Raw genomic sequence first — 21075 nt, 5'->3', positions numbered from 1 at the left:
GCCAGGAGGGCAGTTGCTAGGGCCTGAGCGGAACAATGGTAAGGTTAGGTTTTGAGCTCACTGGTCCTTCCTCTCCTCCCAGTGACCAGGACGAAGACATAAACTCAAAGGAAGCATCCACAGCATCTCCCGGAAGATCAAGTTTTTTGAGGTCCCCCCTATCCCCCAGAAACCACTCCAGAAATCCACTATCCCCAAAGTCGCCCCTCTCCAGCCCCAGACCCTCCGGATCCCTCCCACTTACCCCCGAATAAAGGAAGCAAAAGTGGACACACATGAATCTTAAATTATTATTATTTCTTCCTGTCACTTACACCCGAGGCAGGGGGAGGGGGCAGGGGTAGGTGAAGGGAATGGGAGGGGGAATGCTTTCCCCCACTAAGGCACTGAGTGGGAAAGCCACAAGGAGAGAGAGTGGAGGCCACTGTCCCCACTCTCTGGGACTTAGCCCCAGGTTTCTCCAGCCGCGGGCTCCCCTATCACCTGAAATGCTAAGATGAGGCCCAGGGCACCTGACCTCCCTCCTAATATATTACATCACTTTTTAAATAGATACAGGGACTGGTCCCGCCACCCCTCCCTGTGTGACCCCTCCCCACTGTTGGGGGTACCTGGGCAGCTGTGCAAATGGGCATGGAGGTGCATGGGGAGAGGAGAGCACCGGGCCCCTGAACCTGCCCCTTTCCAGGAGGGGGAAGGGCCACCAGGCCAAAGGGTTAAATAGTGCAAGGCAGAGCCCAGGCCGCAATGGGGGTCCAGCACCCAGCAAGGAAGGGGTGAGGTGAAGATTCTTCCCCACCCCGGGGAAAATTGATAGTTAAAAATGTGAAATTGGATTTCAATAAGACCATCAGAAGAGGCTATGTACAGAACGGGGGTGGACTCAGTCCTAAGAGTGCCAGGCAAGGTCTGAGGAAAGGTTCCCTTTCCCCTAGGTCTGCTCTGCAGCGCACTTTTCCCAGGGGCAAGTGAGTTGCCTAGCCACTGTGTTGGCAAGGGGGCACCCGCTCACAGGCCAGGATGGCTGAGTGTGACGCTAGCTCACTGAAAGTGATCGCTGGGGGGCGCTCGCCCTTACAGGGCATGGCCACCAGATGGCGCTAGCGTGCCCGCTCCCCACAAGGCTACCTCAACCCCTCACCCCATCCCACACCCAGCGCCCGCCAGCCCGGGGGCGGCGTGAGTCAGGGGCAGCAAGCAGCAGAGGCGGCTCCGGCTTGCACCTGGGCGGGGAGGTAGGGAGGAGAAGAGGGTAAGACGCCCGGCCCGCCCTGCCCTCTGGCCCCAGGGAGGGAGCGCCAGGAACAAGACATTCCCTGCCCCAGGACGCGGGAGGGGAGAGGTGGAGAGCTCCCTTAGCTGGGCGGAGCCCTTCTGCTACCCCCAGGGGCGGGCGAGCCAATCAGGCCACCCTGCCCTCTTCTCCAGGACCCCATGACTCAGCGTTGGAACTGGGTGGAGGGGGACTGGGATGGCTCCGTCCTTACAGGCCCAGTCCCCCGCCACCCTAGTCTTTCAAGCCTCCACCTTGTTTCCCCCTCATACCCTTCCTTTGCCACCCCCCTTTGCATAATTTACGGCCAGGAAAAAGGAACAGAAACCAGGAAGGAGGGGTCTCGGAAGGGAGGGGCAGTCCACCCCCTCACACAGCCAAAACCCAGGGGGCATGGGAGTAGGGCAAGGCTTTGGTCCCAAGCCCCAGCCTCCTAGAAACCCGCATAGCCGAAGTGGGACCCCACAAATCAGAGATAGATTATTGCTTCAATTCCCCAGTAGTGGCTGGGGGCAGGGACTCCACCTTTACTGTGTGTGTGTGTGTGTGTGTATATATATATATATATGTGCAGAATGTGTGTGTGACGCACACACATACATATATATAATATATATATATACACACACATACATATATTTCATGTTTAACTCCTTGGGTGATTACCCCAATCAAGAGAGCTTGTGCCCCAAAAACCTCAGCTTGGAACTGGAATGAAAGCTCTGGGGGAAGGGCCTTGACTTTGATGCCAACAAGGTTCAGCATCCCTGACCCCAATACCACTTGTTTTATGTGCTCCCCACTGCTTGGCATGGTGTCCCAGGCCTTGTGCTGTCCCAGCCTGGCCATTCATCTCTCTTTTTAAGAGGACTCCATGGCACTTTCGGCCTGTGGTGTGGTAGGTGTCCCTTCCTCCTCCTCTTCCTCGGGGGGCCCTTGTGTAGTGACTGGGGGTCCCGTGGTGGCCGACTGCTCCCAGAATCGAGCCAAAGAGAGGCGGAAGGTGTCCAGGTGGCCGTTGGAGAGGTCAAGGCCGGCAGGGGATGAGGTGGTGGTGGAGGGCGGTGGGTAGTGAGGCGGTGCATCATCCTTGCGGCGCCTTCGGGTACGCACCTCCAGGCAGTTCTGACCCTTGAGATGGCGCTGCAGGTGGTCCTCCTTGGCGAAAGCCTTGTGGCACAGGTGGCACTCATAGGGCCGGTCCCCAGTGTGCAGATGCATGTGGTTCTTGAGGTCGTAGCTATGCAGGAAGCGGGCTGGGCAGTGTGGGCACGAGTAAGGACGTTCTCCTGTGTGCTTCCGCATGTGGATCTTCAGCTTGTCATTCCTAGTACAAGCAGGGCAAAGGGTAGACATTCAGAATGCGGGACAGGATCCCCAGCCCATCCTAGCCACACCCCCATGCCTTGACCCACTGGTTCCTCGCTGTTGTTTCCCCCCTCTACCCCAGGAGACCCTTTTTGATTGGCCCTTAGCTCAATGGGCCCCGGCACCATGAGCTCCTCTGCTTCCAGTTCAATCTTCTTGGGCACTAGTCCATTCCCAATCGTGCCCTTGCTTGCCTTGCTTGTCTCTTTTGGCCTCCCACCTCGTTCTAGGAAGCCACCAGAGAGCTGGCCCCCACTAGAATCGTCTGCCTTCACTCAGGTCTCATAGCCACCCTCAGCCCATTCTGGGCCACCCACCGGGTGCTCACCTGGTAAAGCGGACGCCGCAGACCTCACAGGCAAAGGGCTTCTCACCAGTATGGGTCCTCATGTGTCGAGGCAGTTTGCCTGCCCCATGGATTATCTTGTGACAGACCGGGCACTCTTGGGGCATCTGTGAACGGCGTTTACGCACCAGCTTGTCTTGGCCATCCAGGCCCGGTGCCAGGGCGTCCTGGTGCAGCGAACTTAGGTAAGCCATCAGGTCAGGATCGATGGGGTCCTCATCTGAGCCCAGCTCCTCTGGTGATAGTGAGGGCTCATTGCTCTGTGCTAGCCCATAGGCTGGGGGATATACCAGCTCCTCCTCCTCTTCCTCACCTTCAAAGACTTCATAGTTCAGGGGCCCCTCGGCAGGTGAGGCGGCACCTGCGGGAGGACTATAGTTGTCTCCAAGCCCACTGCCCCCACTGTTGCCCACTCTACCAACCATCTCTTCTTCTTCGTAGGCCAAGGGATGGGTGAGTACTGTGGGGGCCTCGGGGACCAGATGGTTCGCTCGGGCCCCTTTGGTTTGAAGAAAAGCTTTTCGGGGTTTGCGGCTGCGGCGGGCAACAGGTCGAGGTGGCGGCGGTGGCGGTGGTAGGAGGGGCACCTGTGGAGGGCTGTCTTCACCATTGGGCATTCCTGAGGTTGAGGCTGTGGTAGTGGCAGTGGCAAAAGCCTCCAGGTACTGTCGGGCTCGCTCACAGTCATCCTCATCTGGGCTGGGGGCTTCTAGCCCACTGCCTTGTAGAATCTCCATGCAAGCAGCGATGACACATGGGATTTCCAGTAGCCGAGCAGCTTGGAGTACAGCCGGCATATTGGCGCTGCTGGTGGTCAGTGTGGCTGTGTAGGCAAACTCGAGCAGGGCACCAAGGGCCTCTGGCCCTACAAAGTCCAGCTCACACACACCGGCCCCTGCTCCTCCAGCAGCTGTCCCACCACCCCCTGTTCCCATAACAGTCCCCCCTCCCCCCTCCGTAAAGAGCTTCTTGAAGTAGTGGCTACAGGCAGCCAGCACAGCCCTGTGGGTTCGGTACTCAAGACCCTGCGTCCTGATGGTGAGGTCACACAGATGGCCCAGCTGGCGCTGCTCATTCAGGCAGCTCAGAAGCTCACTGCTGTGGTCTGGGAATGGAATTCCAATCAGGTCATCCTCAGGGCTCCCCATCTTCTCCTGCAGGATCAAATAGAGGATGAGGTTAAGAGTACTTATCTTGGTATGGGGGATAGGGGCTGGGAACCCCTTCTAGGGTTGGCTAACACTTACTGAAGGAGGGCCACATGCTTCTGGATACTTTTCTAAATGCTTGTCAGCATCCCGTGCTTGTCAGCATCCCGTACCCTCCCCAATGTGACTACCTTCCATGTCATGCACAAGGAAACTGCGGTCCGGACAGATGAAGCAGCTGGCTGTCCAGGTAAAGTGCCCGGTGAGCAGGGTCACTTCGAGTCAGCAGACCCAGACCACCTTCCTGAGTCTCACACTGCTCTAGCCTGCTTCTGCAGTCCTGCCTTCCTGTAGCTCTCTGGACAGACTTCCGTCTCCCCGTCCCCATTCCCTCATCCCTTTAGAAGAAGCACTGGGGGTTGGGGATTTGGCTCAGTGGTAGAGCGCTTGCCTAGCAAGCGCAAGGCCCTGGGTTCGGTCCCCAGCTCCGAAAAAAAAAAAGAACAAAAAAAAAAAGTCCTAGGTTTCAAGAAAAACTGACTAAAGGACCCATGCTTGGCGTCTGAAAAATGAACAATGGAGTGTGCTGGAGCCTCCCCGTAGCTTCGGGAGAGGTCAGGCCTGGTTGGGTTTTGTCACAAGTAGAGTACACCCAACAAATGAAAGGAGCCATCCTCTTCCCCCTCGTGCCCCTCCCTAGGCTACATTCCCCCTGCCACCAAAAGTTAACCTTTCCTTCAAGATCCCCGCTCCCCACATCCTCCCTCCCTCGTGGGCCAAGGAACAGCTACCCTATGCTGGGGTGTCATTGGGCAGGTACTTCCTGCACCCCCACAGATAAGCATCACTGTCAAAAAAACTAAGTCCCACCCCTCCCCTCCCCACTTAAACTATCCTCCTCCCCCCTCTCTCCCTCCCTCTCCTCCTCCCCTCTCCATTCCAGGGGAGCCTCTCCTCTCCAGAGGCCACAGATAGTCTACCTTAGATTGTCTCCCTGCAGGGCCCAGCACTTGTGAGGCAGAGGCAGAGGCACGCGGATCTCGGAGTTCAAGGTCAGTTTGGTCTACATAGTTAATCCCAGGACAACCAGGGCCATGTCAAACAAACAAAAAACAAAAACAGCCAACAAACTAACCAACCACCCCCAAACCCAAAGCAAAAACAAACCACAGAAACAAACCCGGGGCTGGGAAGCGGAGCTGCAAAGGCTCGGCCGGAGCCCTCAGTCCCGGCCGTCAGTCCCGGCCGTCAGTCCTGACGCTCTGTCTAGAGCTACTAAGAGACTGGAATAGCTCTGGGCTCTGGAGTCAGCCAGGCTTGAGTTTGAATTCTTAGCTTCATGATCTTAAGCAAGTGATTTTATCTCTGAGCCTCTTTCCTCATCTGTAATACTGGGTAATTCCAGCTGACTGCAGGGGTTGTGGCGAGGGGTAAATCAGGCCAGGTGTGGTATGATACCTAACACACACACACAGTAGGGGCTCAGTCAGTATTCTGGCCTCAGGGCAGATTCCAGTGCACACATGGCCTCAGCTGAGAAAACTACTAGGAGACAAGGCTGCTTCTTCCCTCCCTGAATGTACCCTGAGGGGGCCAGGTTACTAGGGACCTGCTTGACCTTGGACAAGTCATTTCCTTTCAGAGGCCTATTCCTCCTCAACTGCAGTAAGAAAGGCTAGTCAGACGATCCTTAGGTAAGTCCGGCTGACTAACCCTGGCCATCTATGGGAAAGCGTTTTGGGGGACAGGGGTGTAAGTCAGGAGCACATATTCCTCTGTAGAACACAACACTGTCACAGTGACCTACCTGCTGGCCACCTTCCCTACAAAGCCAGAGCGCCTGCATGGGAGGAACACTGAGTGAATGCTATCCACTTGTCTGGAAGCTACACCTGGGAATCCTCACATAGTTCACCTGTTCCCACTTTAACTTCCCAAACCACTTCCCTCCCCGGGGGGAGGAGGGGAGCAGTCTGGGAGTCTGCTCCTCTCCCAGTACTTTACATACGGTACAAGAGGCAAATAGCCCCAGAACTTAAGAACAAGTAAAAATCAGGTGAGCAGCAGTGGGCACCCTCCAGGGTCCAAGTGTATGTTCATCCTAAAGGGTAGCTATCCTTGTTACCCATTGGCTGGGAGCTGGGTACCCGGAGGCACATGCCTCACCCTCCTTTCCTACCTATCCCACCCATTCCCGTTGGTAAACCTGCCTCCTTTCTCCCAGCCCAGGGCTGATCTCTGTGGCAACTTGGTTCGGCAGGTGTACTGTACCAATTGGCTGATCTTGCTGTCAGGTCACAGGCCCAGAGTAGTTCACTACCAGCTCACACAGGGCTTGGGCAAGGGTGGGTGTTTTAACTCCTTCGGCCCAAATCCAATGCCCATGGCCACAAGGTATCGAGGAAGGACTAGAGACGCAGATGGCAGACAGGACAGGAGAGGGTGTTCTGGGAAATCCCCTAGTCCTGGCACCTATACGACTGAGGTGCCACCTGGAACTACGATAGTGCCAACCAGGCCAAGGGGGCACTCCTAGCCCTATCATATGGGAGGAGTTGGTGGGGTGGAGGCCTCCCCTTCTTTCTGCCAGGGTGGGGCACTGGTGCCAGTATGCCCACCCCACCTTGGGCACCCTTCCCACATCTGTATCCCAGAGGGCCCAGTCCCCTGACGCCCCATGTAGGCAGCCCATCCCCACCCAGCCTGGCATGCCCCCTCTTGCTAAGACCTTGTGGGCATGGGTGTGTGTGGTAGTTGGGGGGGCAGCTATGCCAGGGAACCAGGCAAGGTCTGTTTGGTCTGTTTGCCTGGTAGGGGAAAGAACTGGGGGCCCCGCCCCATCACTCCCCTCTTTCTCGACACCACCCCCCCAGGCTCCCCTCATTGTCAGGCCGGCTAGACCGGCCAAGCCAGTGGGCAGCTTTCTTGAAACCGGGCCCTGTGTCAAGCCTGCACCATCTTTTGGTCGGGGAAAACTCGGGTTGACTATGGTTGAGAGTCCTGATCATGATCACCTACCCCGGTACCTAAAGGCACCTGCCAGACGGTGTCCACCATCAAACCACCAAGAGGTGGAGGCACAGGCTGACTTAGAGAGACAAAGGCAACAAGGACCTTCCAGGTGCTGACCTTAGGCAGCTTCCACACTAGGGCTGAGGGGCTCGAGAGCCAACCCTGCTGGCCTGAGCCAGCTGAAGGGCAGGCATAGGAGGCCCTGAATGGGGCAGCTGAGTAAAGCTGGCCCCCCTTCTCCCCACCTTGGGGATTAGGGACTGAGGCTTAGTGTGGGGGGCAGCCAGCAGAAGCAGGATTAGTGGCATAGAAAATAGATGTGGGTGCACAGAGCACCCCCTCCGCCCATTCCAAGGCCCCTTCTCCCAGCTCTGCCAGGGAGCCAGAGTGGTGCCTGGCCCAGCTTTTTCTGGAGCAGTAGCTTGGAGGCCGAGAGGGCAAGTGCCAGGTTGAAACACCTTCCTGCTAGGGATGACTGAGACCCAAGGCACTGCCCAGTGCTCCTGGTGCCTGGGCTGGTCACCCCTCCCCCTTCTTTCTCCTTTCTGCCCCCACCCCCCACCCCAGCTCCAGCCTCAGGTTCTCTTCCTGTTTTTTTGGAACCCAGTTTGCACGAAGCTGGGGCTCTGGCCTGTGGCTGGACCAGAAGGCCAGGGAAATTGGACAGCCAATCCAAAGTCCTCAGGGACCCAGGAATCCTTAGCCCATGGTTCCCTCCATCCTCTCTCAAGACTTCTGGGGCCAGAGAACCACAGTTATCTGAACTGTCCAGCTTCAGGCAGGTGAGGTGGCCAAGCCACATGTCACTAGAGGATTGGGAGAGTCTCCACAGAGGGGGCCAAAAGACAGGTCCTGGGCGCAGGGATGCCTAAGACACTTACGGAGCTGTCCCCTCCAGCCCCTCTAAACTTCTACAAGCCTTCCCCATCCCCCATGTGACGCTTCCCCCCTCCTAACCTCACCACCCCCAGCACTCACACTTCCTGGGGGCCGAGGCGGGGAAGAGAGACCGCAAGCCACGAAGGGGGAAGGAGGCGAGGGGAGCCGGCTGCTTCCCGGTGCCGTGGGGGTTAAGCTCCCACCAAGTCCCCCATCCTGGTGCAGGGGCTCTAGACTGAGGGACACCACAGCTGCTCCTCTGTATTTTCTTTCTGTAACATCAACTCTAACACACAGCTCTTTATAGCCCATCAAGGAGAATGGAACAAGATAAAGATGGCGGAGAAAGGAATGGGGCACCGCTTTTCCAGCCTCATCTCACCTCCTCTGGGAATCCTACCTTATCAGCTGCCCCTTACTTTTGGGCTTTTGCTTGGACTTCTCTTCTTCTTTCTAACTCTTTCCTACCTTCTGTGGGCCTTGTCTTCCCAGCACAAGATTGAACCTTGGTTCCCTTCCTTAGCCCTGCCAGCTCTCCACCATAGGACCTCTCCACCGTGCCTGTCCCTGGGACTTCTACTAGGAAGCATTGCCACCACACAGGGTTTCTCTCCCTCTTCCCATTACTTCCCTCACCGAAGCATCTCCTAAGCCCCAACATTTACCATGCTCCAAGCATCCCTCCACGCCGCCGCCGTGGAGAAGAGGTCAGAGGAACTGAATCAAGACCAGGGCTTGTTCTGCAAGGCCTGGTCTTATGAAGAGATGGCTGGGTTTCGGGGACCCATACCTGCTTTTTTGGAGGAAGCAGAGGACCAAAACTTGGGAGCCGCTTGGAGAAAAGAGGGGGCAGAAATGGGGTGTGCAGAGAGAGCGGATGTGGGGTAAGGGGGATAGTGAGTGCCTCTCTGCCCGTCAGAGTTTCCAGCCCTGAAGCTGCTGGACTTTCCCTAGAGTGCCCACCCGGAGCCAGGTAACTATTTGCTTGGACAGGCCCTGGTCAGCAGGGTTCCCAGCAGTCTGACTGGGCAGTACCAGCTCTCCTTAGGGCTAAGGAGACTGCACAAAGTGCCAGGGTCTACCTTGTATCCCCCTCCCCCCAGTCATGTCTTTGGCTGGGTAGCCAAGCTGGCTGGTAACCCCACACCCGCTTAGCCGCAGGCAGAAACCTGAGCCCCCCCAAGCCCCAGAAGACACCCCATCCGGGTCCCCGGAGCCCAGCTCCCTGCCAGCCTGTCCAACCTCCTGGCCGGGCCCAGCAAGCACAGCTTCCGTAGGACCCTTCTGCCTTCTGTCCTCTTGGATCCCTTAGACTCTGAAGGCCGCCCCACACTCCAGCACCTCAGCTCCTCTGTTCCCTAAAACCTCCAGTGAAATCTGGGCACCCTCTTCCTAGCCTGTTTTTCAGTACTTCTCTAACCCTTGGCCAATTCTAGGCCTCCGAGCCTCCCCTGGGGCCTGACCTCCTGAGCCAGAGCTGGGCCTACTCACCTGAACGCTGAGGGGCCTTGCCGGCAACTCCTCCTGGCCCCTGGGGGCAGCACGTTGGGAGGGGTGGAGGAGGGATAACTTGGGGGGGGGGTAGGGTAACTGTTCCCCACTCCAGCTCCCTCCTTCAAAGGGGCCGCCCACGACCTGGCCCAGCCCCTCCCCCTACAGCCTTAACCCTCTTGGTGCTGCCCCCCTCCCCCCTGCTTGGAGGGAGGGGTTACAAAAGGACTGGCAGCGTGGGAGAGGGCCCCAGAGTCTCTGCCTGCAGTGCCCAAAGCCCCAGCTGTCCCCACCCCCGCCTGTCCTTACTCAGTCCTAAAAGGGGAAAAAGGTGAGGGTAGGAAAGGTAGGCGGCCCAGTCCAGGAGGACAGAGGTGAGGAGGAGCGATGGGAGAGGTTGTTGGAGGTGGGACCAGGAGAAGGAAGAAGGGAGGGGAGGGGACAGAAGATAGCCTTGGCCAAATTGGGAGGAGGGGAACTCTGGACAGTCAGTGCCAGGGGTGACAGGTGCCTAGGTCCCAGCCCCTCAGGGTATGTGGGATTAGGGGAACATAAAGAGACCCCCTCAGACCCAAGTAAGCTCTGGCCCCGTTCTGGGAGCTGTCCGGATTCTCTTCACCTTGTACCAGGCTGGGGCCCTCAGGGGCTGGGCAAGGCGGCACCCGCCCTCCTCATAGCCTCACCCCAAACCCACTCACATACCACAGTTCCTCGCCAGGGCGCCAGCCCTGCCAACCAGGCCAGGGGGCAGCACTCATGCCAGACCCCAGTGACCAGGGGGACAGAGCTGGCCAAGGAGGGGTAGACATATTGGGGGAGCTGTAGGCACCGAAAGAGGAAGGAGCTGGGAGGGGGCATCTGCTGGGAAGCTCCTCGCCCCACCCCTTGCGCAAGCTACTGCTACCCTGGCTGGTTGGGTGGGACCCGCCTGGGCCTCAGGGGGCAACTCAGGAAAGCTCTGAGATGAACTGGGTGGGCCACCAAATGTCATGAAACTCCTGGGATTTCTTATTCTTGGAATGAAAGGTACCCCAATATCCTCTAAGCAGTAGGCCATCCTGCTGGGCTTAGAGAGAATGGCAGAAATGTCCCTGAAGATACCCCCTCCCTGCTACCCCCAACAGCTGCTGGCTTGGTGCCGCTGGCCTGCTGCTCCTCACCGGCTCCCGGCCTGGCTGGCAGCTACCCACCAGGATGCTGGCAGTCCTGCCCGCCTCTCCCTCCTACCCCCTGCTCGCAGTGCCCTATGCCAACTGTGGGCCTGGGGTGGGGGAGGGTCATTTCTGTGCCCTGGTGCCAGGCAGGCGGGCCCGGGCCCCTGAGGTCCTATAGATAAGCCCCAAGCCCCTGTCCTTAAGCCACCTCCTTAAGAGGAAGCATATTGCCTAGGACTGATACAGAGAATGGCTAGGCCTATGAGCAGTTACTGAAGGATCCACGCCCCAAGGTGGGGACCAGTCTCTCCTGTCACCAGGTGCCAAGCTCCCAGCAATCCCCTTACAAATGCTTGGGCACCAAAGTCCCTGCGATTCCTAAGATCTCTAGTCTAATGCCTATAGCCTGTGAGGGAGTAGGGTGGGGCTGCTCCTTGCCCTTTGATCCCCATAAAGGGAGGGAACTAGCCTGGAGGGCAGGGGGCAGGGAAGGAGTTCATGGGGCCCCTCATTTCCCCTGCCAGGGGCATCAGGGCAGGGTGTGGGCATCTCTTGGGTGGGGCTCATCCTAAGGTGAGGATGGGTAGTATGTCTCAGCAATGAGAGATGGATATCAATACATGGTGTCATGTGGGAATGCAGTAACAAGAACACAGTAAGGAGAATAGAGGGTCTCTATGTTGCAACCCACTCCAGTACTGACTTTTACCCTTACCCAGAACACTCTTAGACTCGGTCAAACCGAGAGCTCAAGGACTACAACTCCCAGTGTGCACCACAACTGCTTTGCATGTGCTCTGGGAGTTGTAGTTCCCTTAAGAAGCTCTGGGTTCTCTTTCCAAGAGCTTAGCTGGTAGGTTAGAGAAAGAATGGTCACAGACCTCTTTAAGTTGAACACTAAGAAAAGTAAGACAGGTTAGTAGGTCCATGATGGAGAGAGAAGACCCCTTTACTCCAGGCAAAGAGGAAAGAAAGGAGGAAGGAAGGAGGAGAGGATGTCTGTTGAAAGGGGTATATGGTTGGGGAGGAGCTGGGGGGGGGAGTGGAAACAGGAAGGAAACTAAAGCCAGAGACATGAAGTCGAAAGCAAGGTCTTGGGGGAGCCCCACTCTGAGGTGTGGCAGAGACTGGGAAGGCATTTCTCCTACCATTCTGGTGACCTGCAAAGGTTTAGGAAGAATTAGTGATGCTAAGTGCTAACCAATTTGTGTGTGTGTGTGTGTGTGTGTGTGTGTGTGTGTGTGTGTGTGTGTGTGTGTGACTAGCTCCATTTGTTTGCCATCAAACCTCTTTTGCCAAGGGTCCCCTCAAAGTCTGGATGTGGTATAGGTGTTTGCAGGTCAGGAACCTCTGAGGTACTAGGAAGGCTAAAAGGCAGAGGAAGAGTTTGGGGCAAGGAAGGGCTCAGTCTGATGGTGAGCACAGCGGAGGGAGGCATGTATGGGGTTAGATCCAGGTGTGAAGCCAAGCAAGAGCAGGGCAGAAACAGCTAAAGGGTCCCTGTGTCACTCTGCTTCCTACCCATCCCAGGCTGTGGGCCAGAAAGAAGGAAACCTTTTTTGGCCTCACTGAGGCATTTACTAAAGGTACCTGGACTAGCAGCCTGTGAACATAAAAGATATGGCACCTCAGAGAGCCAGATGGTGGCTGGGTGTCTTTCCCTGGTGGGGATGGAGGTCAGAAATGGGTAACAGACCTACTTTGAGAACACTTTTTCTGGGGTTCCTTAAATTCTGGGACAAATGCTGACAGGCTACAAGGTTATTGTCCAGGCATTAGCTTGGCTAGTGGTGGTGGGAATGGGGTCTTTCTTGACCCTCTGGTTCTTGATGGGATCAGTCATTCTATCCCTTCTCCTCATTCCCCCAGGCCCGCATTGGCACCTGGCCACTTGTGGGTTGGCAGGACTGGAGGGGGTGGGGGGGCAGCAAGGCAACTTCAAACTGTCCGGGCAAAACGTCAAGTTTACTCACGAGTTTACTCAGCAGCAGGAGGGGGAAGAGGACAGACAGAGCAGGCACACCCCATGCCAGGGTCCTATCCATCTGCCTGTCTCCACCTTCCTCCCCCACCCTCCTTTTTAGCCCTAGGCCAAAACAGGCACAAGCCCCAAGGCCTGGTGGCAAGGCTGTCTTAACTCTCAGGAAGGTCAGAGAGCCAAGCAGGCTGGAGGCAGGAAGCCCTGAAGCAGGCCCAGAGGCTTCTATCAGAGGGCAGTGCCCTGCCTGAAGCCCATTTACTCCCCAGCTTAGGTCTTTGGCCTTGGGCCAAAGGAACTGGGTCTCTCTCAGCCATCTAGAGGAGGGCCTTTCCTCCTCCACCTGGGCAGTCTGCTGGCCTAGTAAGTTCTGATCACCAAATGTCCACTCTTGGGCTGGGCCTCAGGTACCAACACCATGCCATTCAGGATCCCATTCATCTTAGCCTTGGCTGGGAATGGGGGGCTAACACTCTATCTGACCTACTTCCCTTTCCTCCCCACCTGTTTTCACTCTCAGCTTCTCTCCCCAAGCCTCCACTGTCCCCACCCCAGAGGTGCTCCACCCCCCCATGCCTGCTGGGTCCCCTCCCCCACTCTTCCCCAGGGTGCCAAGTGCAAGCACACAAAGGGCCCGATGGTGCATTGTTAGCCCAGCCCCCGCTGCCCGCCGCGCCCTCCTGGGGCAGGCACTAGGCCAAGGAGGAGCTGGGGGCGGTGGGTGCCAGGGGGCACCATGGGGAAGGGGGAAGAGGACAGCACCTGTCTCCCAGACACCGGGGTTGTAGCACCTGGACTGAGTAGTAGTGAGAGGGCCCCATTAGAGCAGGCCTGTCTCCTTGACACCTGAGCCTAGTGGGCACTGCTTGCTTTCTTCCCAAGAGCCCCTTTCGGAGGGTATTAACCCCTTCCTGACCCCAAGGCTGGGGATGGTGGTACCCAAGGGAGGGGGACAGTGTCTGGGGGTGTCAGCAGGCAACAGCGTGCCTACAGCAACCATGTAACAGGCACGCTGGGGGAGCTGGGGTCCCGGGGGCCAGGGACAGGAGGCACTGGCAGAGATTTCTTCTTATTTCATCAGCTGCTCCAGGGGGAGCCCCCTGTCCTTCTCCCCAGTTACCACGAAGGAGGAACACTAACTACCATCCAAACCAAGTCAGAAATATGCCCTTCTCCTGCCTAGCACAATACTTCTTATGCCCAGTATCTCCTCCCAATCTAATGTCCACTCTATGCCAGCTCCATAAACAGTGCCAGGAGGGTACAGGGGTGACCAAACCAGTTGGTGTGTGTGGGGTAGCAAAAACGCAACCCATAATCCTCCAGGCCTTAGCGCCCCCCCACCAAAACACACACAGCCCCAGGGAACAGAGAGTTCCTATCTTGGTTTATTTAACTCCTCACTTCCCAATCTGTCTCCCCCTAACCCTTGATAAACGGTCCCCTCCTCTAGGAATAAGTTGGGGGAAGGAGAAATAGCTGCGCTGACTCATTCCCATTCTCAGCTGCAGCTAGGGGTCTCCAAGGCATTCGGGCGGGGGTCAATTCAAGAACGCCCTCCACCTGGCCCGGAAGCCAGGACAGCTTGCCGGTCTCCCCCTCTCCCCAGCACCCACTTCCGGTGTCCCAAACTAGGTCAGCAGTGCTCGTTTCCTGTGGGTCAGCTAGCACCGGCGCCTCTGCCCCTCCCCTGCTCCGGACCCAGGCTCCCCGCCTTATCCCCCGCCCCCCCAGGGCGCCCCGAGGTCTCACCACGTCTCAGCCGCCCTTTGATACATGGGGGTTGTGCGGGGCGGGGGGCAGGGGACCCGCCCTCTCTCCAAACACTAGCAGGGCCGGGGCGCCTGGGCAGGCACGTGTCCGGGCACAACCCGCTGCCCACGCTGCCCCCCCTCCACACACCCCCCCGCTCTGGCCAGGACACGTCGCTCTCTTACTTGGGTGGGGTGGGAGGAGGGGAGAGAAAGCTGGGAATGGAAAGAGCGCCCCCCGCCCCTTTGAATGGCCAACCTCAGCCCGCGGTGCGCACTAGGTTTCTACCACACAGCGACCCCCACTCTGCTTAGGGCAGGTGCGCCGGCGCCGGCGGCAAGACCGCTGGTAGGTCGAGTTCTTATCACCCAGCCGCGCACAGGAGTTGTAAGAGCAAAAGCTGACTTTGAAAAGGTGGCGGTGGGCCTGCGGCTTGAGAGAAGGGAATGTGATTGCGGGGCGGGAGGGGCAGAGCCGTACTACCACTGGAGAGACGACGCGGCTCTGGAAGCGCAAGAAACCGAATAGTCCAGCCGGTGACTTTCCCCCAAGCCGCGGTTCCTCCCGCCGCCCCCAACCCGCCATGCCACTGGCCTGTGTCCAGCCTACCGTGCCAGGGGGGCGCGGAGCTGGGTGGGGGGGTGGGGACACGCGTTGTCCTAGTTAAAATCCGTCAGGGTTTCCATTCCCCCATTCGGTCGAGTCTGGGGTCTCTCCCTAAAGTCACAAAGGCGACTGGGGGGAAGTTCAGTGCAGCTTACCCTCTCTCCATCCCGTAGCTCACAGTCTGTCTGATATTAGAAGTGCAAAGAAAGTTTCTGGAGACCCTCCGCTCAGAGTTGGGAGGAGGCCATAGTTCTCTACCTTTCCTCCAAGTTAAAACCAATTCCAAAGACCCAGAAAAGCTACAGGGAATGCGACTGGTTGAAATCTGGTGTGTGTGTGTGTATGTGTGTACAGGGGTCTCACAGGACGCACGAAGGACACTGCAGTAGGCTCGAGTCTAGTGGACCCCGTGCCAAGGGACAAAAGTGGGGTTCACTTACCTCTCAGCCGTCGGGTCCGCTCGCTGGTGTTGCAGAGGCACTGAGTGTAGGAAGAACCGCGTTCCCCGCCAGGCTGGGGGGCTTGGGGCCCTGCTCCGGTCCTGGTCAGAAGGCCGCGGTCAGTGGCTCGCTGCTCGTTGCTGGGGGGCTCCTCCTCCGCCACCCTTTGCCTCCTCCTGCTGCCCGCCCCCCCTTGGCCGCGGAGAGCCGTACATTCACCTGGCTCCCACTCGCCCCCCCCAGGGCCCGCCTCACCTGTCCTGCTGTCTCACCTGTCCTCTCTCTCTTGCTTTTCCCCCCATCCCTCCTCCCTCCCCCCCCCTGCCACCCCCCAAACTCCCCCCCACCCTTAGCAACACCCTCTGTCACTTCCTGGTTTTTCATCCGCCCCCCCCAGGCACCCCCTCCCTCCGCCCAATAAGGACATAAACTTCCACCTCTTCCAACAGCTAGTTCCAGCAAGGAGCATGTGGGTCTCTCCCTTCTTTTCGCCCCCTTTCTCCGAGCTTTTGCTTCGCTCCCTACGCCTTTCCCACCCTTTTCCTTTCCCTTCTTTCCTTCAATCTCCCTTCACCTGCCGCGATCCCTCTCCCTCTCTGCTTTCTACTACTATCTCCTCCAGTCCACCTTAACTGGAGCTCCGCCTCCGACCCCCGTCCAGCCCTCTGCTGCTGCCCAGCTCCACCCACTGCACGCCACCGCCCTGCCCACCCATTGGCCTGAACACCCGCCTATCCCAAGTGGGACGCGCCTAAGGTTCATCCAGGGAGGGGTGGAGCCTGGGGCTGGCCAGAAACCAGAAGGGGAGGGAGGCCGAAGACAGTGTCCGCAGTGGCCAGGGAATGGAGCAACCCCCTCAGGGACTTCCTCTCCTTCAAGAGGGGCTTCTGTGGGGTCACCACCTGGGGAGGGAAGGGTAGGAGAGGTTACGGATACGCTGCTGGGGATGAAGACCTAGAATTTAAAAAGTGGGGTCCCGCCGAGGGGTTTTAACCAGGTCAGAGCCCCTGGAGGGAAGGGAGAAAGCCTCTAGACATTGAGCTGCAGCTTCTTGGCCCATCCCTCCCCCTCAGAAGGAGCGGGGGAGTTAAGGCTGCGGGCACTCAGTGTCCCTCCCCACGCGTGACGGCGCCCCGCGGGGAGGGAACAGTGCCCCGGGCAAGGAGCCTCTGCGCTCTAGCCAGTGCCCGTTGCTGCCTTGGCATTTTCAAAGGGGAGGGACTGAGACTGGGAAGGGGGAGGTGCGCTCTCTCTCGGGCTCAGGCGCTCTGCCTTCAACCCGCCGGTACTTTGGAGAAACTGAGACTCTACAGTGGAGGGGTCTTGGCGCAGATTCACTCAGACCCCCAAGTGACGATAGAGTCCTGGGTGTTTTAGGGTGTTTGCTTAAGTGGATTTGGGAAGAACCGGTATTTAAGTGCCCGTCCAACAGAGAATGGTAGCCTCTGAGGGACTCTTACAACTGGGCTGACGATGTACCCCCAAAAGGGTCCCTCCCACTGGTTTCAAACGGAATCAGATCCTGCTCTCTAGGGCCAGGTTCTGCTCGCTGCTGCTGGCTAGGCCGAACCGGGTCGGACTTGTTCTCTTTCCCAGCCCCCTCCGCAGGGGGCCTCCCTCCCTTTCCAGCAGGTGGCTCCGCAGGACACCAGCTCAACCTGTTGGACCACAATGGGCGGTGCCAGGGGGGCCCTGGCCCTCACCCGGGCTGACCCGGGATCCCCAAGCAGGGGGAGGGGTGGAGTCGGTCCTCCCTCCTTCTCCTTCTCCCCCTGACGTGACTCAGCCTCGAGGCCGCTGCTCTGCCCCTCAGCCAGGGGCGGAAAGTGTGAGACGCCCCGGAGGGCTCAAGCCAAACCAAACAGCCCCCCACCCCAGACATTATCTCACTGGAGAATTAGGGGGGCAATAGGGACCAGTGGCTAGCATGAGGAACTCTGGCTCAAGCAATCCGGTCCGGGTTTTCCTATCGTTTCTGTCCCGCTTTCCCCCGCCCCCCACACCAGCACGCTCTAGGTCAAGTCTGATCTTTGCTCCAGGTTTTCTTAGCGGCCCCGCAAGACTGTTTCTGTCGGAAGGATTCCGAGCTTGAAGTGTCTGGACTAGGGTTTTTCCCTTCCTTCTGCTGTCAGGGTTTCGCTGACCAGGGAGGGAATAAGCCGTACCGAAGCAAGGCAGCAGTGCTAGACACCTAAGTAGAGGGGAAACTGTTTCCACGAGAAGGGTACAAGACCTAGGAAAAGGATTTGGGGGAAGGTAGGAAAGGGGCCCAGAAGTGCGAGGGTCTTGTCACTAGCTGTTTAGGGACGTAGACACGAACTGCTCTGCTGTGTCACCCCTGCCTCTGGAATTGAGTCTGGCTAGACACAACCCGGATCTTTCTGCGGCTGGATTATCACTCTCCAGTACTCCTGGAAATCTACTGTTAGTTCTTCAGGAGCTCTTTTCCATTCCATGTTTTTCTTTTTCTTGTGGTACAAATAGTTTCCTTTCATATTGGGGAAACACCGACTTGAAATTTCTGCCTACTGCCCCCCCCCCATTTTAGGTCGTAACTACCAAACCAGAGACAGAGGCCAAGTGCTGGTGAGACCCTGTCCCCTTATTGGGAATCTGGCATCGCCCCTCACCCCCATATCAATCCCCCCTATATACCTGAGCTGGAACTGGAAGGCAAGTGTGGGGTTTACAGGGGCTTCCTGGTGAGCGTCCCTTATCCTCACATTCAGATTTAAATCTTCAGGCAACTTTCTAGATTCTAGACTTTAATGTACAAGGAAAGTAGGTGAATAAATTCCCCGAGAATGAGGTGTTTGCCCTGAGAAGGATAAAAGCCCCAGCAAGGACTTTATACCTAAAGCTGGGGACAGGCTGGCTGCTCCAAGTACACAGAGAGTGGCTGTGGAGCCGCTACAAGTTTGCAGAGTCCTGGAGGAAGTGTGCGGCTGGAGGCGAGGCTTTCCATGTCAGGGTCCTAAAGTGAGTCTGGGGGCCTGTTTCTGGTGGGGCGCTGAGCTGAAAGCAGAGCCTCGGTCTGCTCCGGCGCCCACCTAATCGCTGCTCCCCCGCCCCTTTCCCGCGGCTGCCTCCGCTTCCCTCGAAAAACCCGCCGCCCAGGAAACCGCTGGGGGCGCTCAGACCGCAGCCCCCTCCCTCCCGCCGCCCCCCAGAACCCCTACCGCGACCGCCCAACCCACCTGAAGAGGCGGTGGCTGCCAGGGGTACTCCCTCCCGCCGACTCCCCCCACACCTGCGGGTAGCACTATTTATAACTGCGCGCCTATTCTGGGCCTCTCGGCTGGAGCCCGCTATGCGCAGGGCTAATCGCCGCTGGGATCTCTGCGCCCCCCAGGGCCGGGGGAGGTAAATTTAGCTTCAGGAAGCTCCGGGGAACATTTTCCAAAACTCCACGTCCCAGACAGGCAAAACAGAACCCCTCTGCGCGTAGCCTGCTTCCTACTCGCCACTAGGTGGCGCAAGGCTCCTAAACCCAGTTAAGGGTTTTAGGGTAGCGGTTCTTCAGAGATAGGTAAGGAACTGTGGATAGCTACTGATTCAAATGGATATATTTTAGGAGGCTGGGAAAAGACGCTCGAGTCTGAGAGCCACGGAGAAAAGGGGCCAAGGCTTCTCCTTAGGGATGGGAAAATAACTCATACGTAAATGAAATGCAAATGAGGGCGTTGTTCCTTGTGCCTAGGGGTGTCTGTCCCCTGGTGTCTGATTGCCTCTGTCCACTGTGAAAATGTGGGACTGTCCCCCTTGGCTCTCAGACTCATTTTACTGTGATTTCTTTCTTACCTCTTTGTGCTCCACCCCCAACTCTTTTCTCACATTGTACCCAGATTCTACTTGGAATGTAATCTACAGAAATTTTGGATAGGTTTTTCTTTTGCTGTGATACTTGAAGGTCACCTGTTGGTCTAGTCAGCTCCTTTCAACTCCAACTAGTCTCCTACCGATTATGCCTGCTAGAGGGCTTCAAGGAGCCAGGGGTAGGCAGTAACTCCCCTTTCTGTCTTATCTTGCTTCTCTACCCACACTATCCCACACATGAGTTCCTGAAGCAACAGTTTGAGTGTTTAAGACCTGGATAGCTCTTTTTGGGAGAGAGCATTGAGAGACATTGCTGCATTTCCTTTTCTCTTCTAGGAAAATGGGAGAGTCGTTGGTAAGGAAAACTATATTCTAGTCAAAAGGTGTTTAGATGAGACTTTAAGTTGATCCGAGGAGCAAAGGACACAGTGATCTTGGAGCTCTGACAGGAATCAGGTGCAGCTTAGGAGGGATGCCTCTGCCTCCTGGGCCATTAAACTCTCTTTTTTGGTTTGTCAAGACAGGATTTCTCTGTGTAGCTCTAGCTGTCCTGGAACTCACTTTGTAGACTAGATAGGTCTCCAACTCACAGAGATCCGCCTGTCTCTCTGCCCCCTGAATGCTGGGATTAAAGAATATTGGGATTAAAGGCTATCCCACTACCGCCTGGCTCAATTAAACCATTCCTATCAGAAGAGGAAGGAAGGTTAATGAGGAACCTGGTTTTGATTTTTCTTTTCTTTTCTGGACAGGAGTCTTACTATATCGCCCATGCTATTCTCCAGCTCCTGGGTTCAAACCTCCGAGAATAGAAGGGGAAATAGGTGTGTGCTACCAGCCTGGCAGGCCCTAAAGGCCCTAAAGTCGAGATCTGAAAAGCTCTCACTGAGTGTCTGTTCTACTAGAGTGTTATCCTTCTGACCTTGGGATGAATCACTTCACCTTTTTGGGACCTGTTTATTCAAATTAATGTGATATAATTCCCTTTAATGTTATCTTGCCTACTTTTGTTCTGTGTGTGTATGTGTGTGTGGGTTTTGTTTGTTGTTTGGTTCCGAGATAAGGTTTCACCATTTACTCAAGCCTGCCTACTTTTGAAGTTTACTTTTCCCCCTGAGCACACAGACACTCAGGTGCGGAGGTCAGAGGACGGCTTGCAGGACTTGGTTCTCTCTTTCCGTCGTGTGCCCTGGGGATTGGAGTGATCAGGCTTGACCGCACGCACCTTTATCTACTGAGTCATCTTGCCAACCCTGAAGTGTAATTTTTAAAAAAATCCTTAAGCCAGGTACTCAGGCAGAGACAGGCAACCTTTATGAGCTGGAGGCTGGCCTCATAGACATGATGAGTGGGACAAAGCTACACAGTGAGACTTTTTTTTTTTTTTTTTGGTTAGTTTGGGGCTGGGGAGATGGCTCAGCAGTTAAGAGTACTGGCTGTCCTTCCAGAGGTCCTGAGTTCAAATCCCTAACAACCACATAGTGGCTCACAACCATCTGTAATTGGGGTCTGATACCCTCTTCTAGTGTGTCTGAAGAAAGCATACTCACATACATAAATAAAATATTACTTTGCTTTTTCGAAACTGGGCCACTCTTTAGCCCAGGCTAATTTTGAACTTACTATGTAGCTCAGGCTAGCCCCAAACTGGAGGTGACCTTTTGTCTTCACCTCCCAGGTACTAGATTCTAAACATGAGCACTACCCCCTGCCTGAAGTAGCGGTCGGGAGAAGGATCACAGCATCTTCTCGGCTAGGATGTTTCCAGGCTGTGTGACATGTCTTCCCCCCGTGAGAGCTTCTTCCAGCTGC

The 21075-nt window shown here is 56.7% G+C and overlaps 1 protein-coding gene across 4 annotated transcripts; it reads right to left on the bottom strand.

Moving 5' to 3' along the window:
• Positions 1–276: 276 nt before the first annotated feature.
• On the bottom strand, positions 277–16125 carry Zbtb7b (zinc finger and BTB domain containing 7B). 4 transcript variants are annotated; one of them, XM_032897966.1, is made up of 4 exons: positions 15885–16125; positions 15448–15548; positions 2970–4141; positions 277–2600 (listed from the first exon to the last, which is right to left on the bottom strand). In XM_032897966.1, the coding sequence occupies exons 3-4, from the start codon at positions 4133–4135 to the stop codon at positions 2135–2137; spliced, it is 1632 nt and encodes a 543-aa protein (XP_032753857.1). In that variant the 5' UTR covers positions 4136–4141; positions 15448–15548; positions 15885–16125; the 3' UTR covers positions 277–2134. The 4 variants fall into 4 exon arrangements, with proteins under 4 accessions (XP_032753857.1, XP_032753858.1, XP_032753859.1 ...); XM_032897967.1 differs by lacking the exon at positions 15885–16125 and adding an exon at positions 15703–15746; XM_032897968.1 differs by lacking the exon at positions 15885–16125 and adding an exon at positions 15720–15735.
• Between the last annotated feature and the right edge of the window lie 4950 nt (positions 16126–21075).

This window comes from Rattus rattus, chromosome 3 (genome assembly GCF_011064425.1).
Source record: "Rattus rattus isolate New Zealand chromosome 3, Rrattus_CSIRO_v1, whole genome shotgun sequence".
Classification (NCBI taxonomy): Eukaryota; Metazoa; Chordata; class Mammalia; order Rodentia; family Muridae; genus Rattus; species Rattus rattus.
The sequence above is the reverse complement of the archived record's forward strand: the minus strand, read 5'-3'. Positions and strand labels throughout refer to the sequence as shown.

Bases quoted from the DNA above. Each gene is read 5' to 3' on its own strand.
- Zbtb7b (XM_032897966.1), bottom strand. From the start codon at position 4,135: ATGGGGAGCCCTGAGGATGACCTGATTGGAATTCCATTCCCAGACCAC. The intron at 2,601-2,969 runs GTGAGCACCCGG...TGCTTGTACTAG, and splicing joins TGCGGCGTCCGCTTTACCAG to GAATGACAAGCTGAAGATCC.